Here is a 2,385-nt window from a genome sequence, read left to right on the forward strand (position 1 = left end):
TTGGTTCAACATGGGACCAGAGCTCCCAGCCCCCCAGGACGCGGCCCCTTTTGTTGCCAAAGACCCCGTGGCCCATCGGGGGTAACCAACCTCCTTCCTTTCTGCTTCTGTCATCCCAAACTGGTAGTGGCCCAGGAGGAAGGGCCACACGGCCTTGCGGATCTCCGGCTGAATCCCCCCATAGTAGATGAGGCGCAGCAGCTCCTGCTTCTCGTAACTCTGTGGTGTCGGGGAGAGCAAAGCGTTTGGTCAACAGGAAACCAGGGAGTGGCCTCTGTGACCCAGCAGTCCCGCTTCTCAGACTTGCCATCAGAGATCATGGTGTGAATGAGCAAAGCCATTTGTACCCAGATATCCGTCGTGGCATCAAGAGAGTAAAACCCTGGGACCCTCCCAGATGCCCACCAGTGGGGGAACAGTGCACCTCTACATGGAAATACCGCACAGAGAGTAAAAAGGGCAGGAGGTGAAAACCTACACAAAAAGATGTTCAATGAGTGTTAAGTGGGAAAAAAAAAGATGCAGAACGTGTCTAGTGAGAACCCATTTTTGTTTAAAAAAAAAAAGCCAGTATATAATGAACTTGCATTTTTTACTCAATTTTCAGCCAGTTTTGTGTACTGTGCTTATTTGGGAATATTATGTTGGCGTTATTAATTTTGACTCAGCTCTAAGGAAATTAATCTACAATGAACATTTGCAGCTGGTCCTTCATACGTTAATCCCTTTGGTGCACACTCGGATGATGTTAACAACTGTTTGCTCTACTGTGGAAACTTGTCCTCTTTCTTTTTTAAAATTCATTTTCAGGCAAAGGCTTTGCAGTTACAATTAGTCAAGCTGGCGGNCCATTCACTCGACGTAATTACTAAGGGCCTCCCACGTGCCCAGCTCCTTGGTGATGATACGAAGATGAATAAAAGTGACCCCTTCCTTTATTTACAGCAGTGGCCTTATAGAAGGGCCACAGCTTTCAAGCTTTTACCTCGTGGGATTTCAGCAGAGAGGAGGGGAGCTTACGTTGTTTCTGTGTTACACCGCCCAGGTAACTGAGGCTCTGCCAGACCTCTGAGCACAGATGGGGCGCACGAGCTGACTGAAGGGTGTGGAGGGGCAGGAACGGGGAGAGAGGGCAGGGAGCCTTCCCTGTACTGGGTTGGGAGGGGCAGGGAATCCTTTGGCTATTCAGGGCTTCCAGAAGGCTCTGGGTCCGCCCTACCCCAGGGCCTGTCCTGAGTGGCTCCCTCCAGCCGACCTCCTGAAGACTCATCCATGCCCACCTCGCCACGACCCTGTACCTGGACAACCCCAGGTAGCAGCTTCCTCCCAGGTGCCTGCTTGTCCCAGCCTGGCCCCTCCTGTCCATCATCCCTGTTTCCTCTCCAGCCCCACCTCTCTCTGCTGCCCCCACAGCCCTTGTCCTTTATGTTTCAGCCACCCACACCCACCACGCCCTCCTGCCCTTCCCCACACACACTCACACAGACACCCCACATCATGCAAGTGTCTCCTCTAGGGATTGCTCTCTCTGTCCCCTCTCCCTAAAGGCCCTTCCTCACTCTCCTTGCCTGGAAAACAATTCCTGCAAAGAATTCAGGTAGCCTTCAGCCTGGCATAGGTGCCTCCTGTGTGATCTTACAGCCCCTGGGTTTGCCGCCATGTGACTGCACAAGCCCCACTCAACTGGCAAGGACCTCTCTGGGTCCCCATTTCTGAGCACAGGGCCTGGGACACCGAATTTCTCAGATCCTATCTGCCCAGGAACCCACCAGGCATGGGATGAGGCATGGATGGGCCTCAGGCTGGTACCAAGATGATTTAGACAATTTATTGGCACAGGCCTCCCTCCTCACGCAGACCCACAGTGTGAGAAAAGTTCCATTGTCAACTCCCCATCAACTTTTCTGGTTAGGAGGAAGGCCACTGTGGTGCCACTGTGTCTTTAACATGTCCCTACCACTTCATAATAATCTCCCTTTTTCACAAGAAGAGAGCAGGCCTCAGGCCAACTACTGCATCTAGGTAGAACCGAATTATATCATTCTGTCATACTCTATTTATTTTTATAGTTTCCTTCTATTGATGGCAAGTCATACTGGTTTTCCATTAATGGCAGGGATAGAAAACATCTTTTTAAATAAGTTATATAAAATTTTAAGTGGGTCCATTTAAAGACAAATATTTAGTTAATAACAGCCTAGGTGGTACATGGATATGGAGTGTAATTACCACTGGATTTTGAAAATTTAGTATGATTAAAAGAATGTGAACTATCTCATTGGTAATTTTTATATTGATACCTGCTGAAATGATAACATATTGGATTTACTGGATTAAAATATATTACTAACATTAATTTTCCTTTGATGAAATGACACACGTGCG

At 48.7% G+C, this 2,385-nt stretch overlaps 1 protein-coding gene across 2 annotated transcripts in view; it reads right to left on the bottom strand.

The window, feature by feature from the left end:
- Nucleotides 1-2,385, bottom strand: part of SGSM1 (small G protein signaling modulator 1) — a 50,184-nt gene that overhangs the window by 26,514 nt on the left and 21,285 nt on the right. For both annotated transcript variants that reach the window (XM_019634800.1, XM_019634801.1), the window contains exon 7: nt 91-219. In XM_019634800.1, coding sequence (XP_019490345.1) covers nt 91-219 — 129 coding nt within the window. The remainder of the gene's footprint in view (nt 1-90; nt 220-2,385) is intronic.

Source organism: Hipposideros armiger, unplaced genomic scaffold, assembly GCF_001890085.2.
Source record: "Hipposideros armiger isolate ML-2016 unplaced genomic scaffold, ASM189008v1 scaffold_1954, whole genome shotgun sequence".
Classification (NCBI taxonomy): Eukaryota; Metazoa; Chordata; class Mammalia; order Chiroptera; family Hipposideridae; genus Hipposideros; species Hipposideros armiger.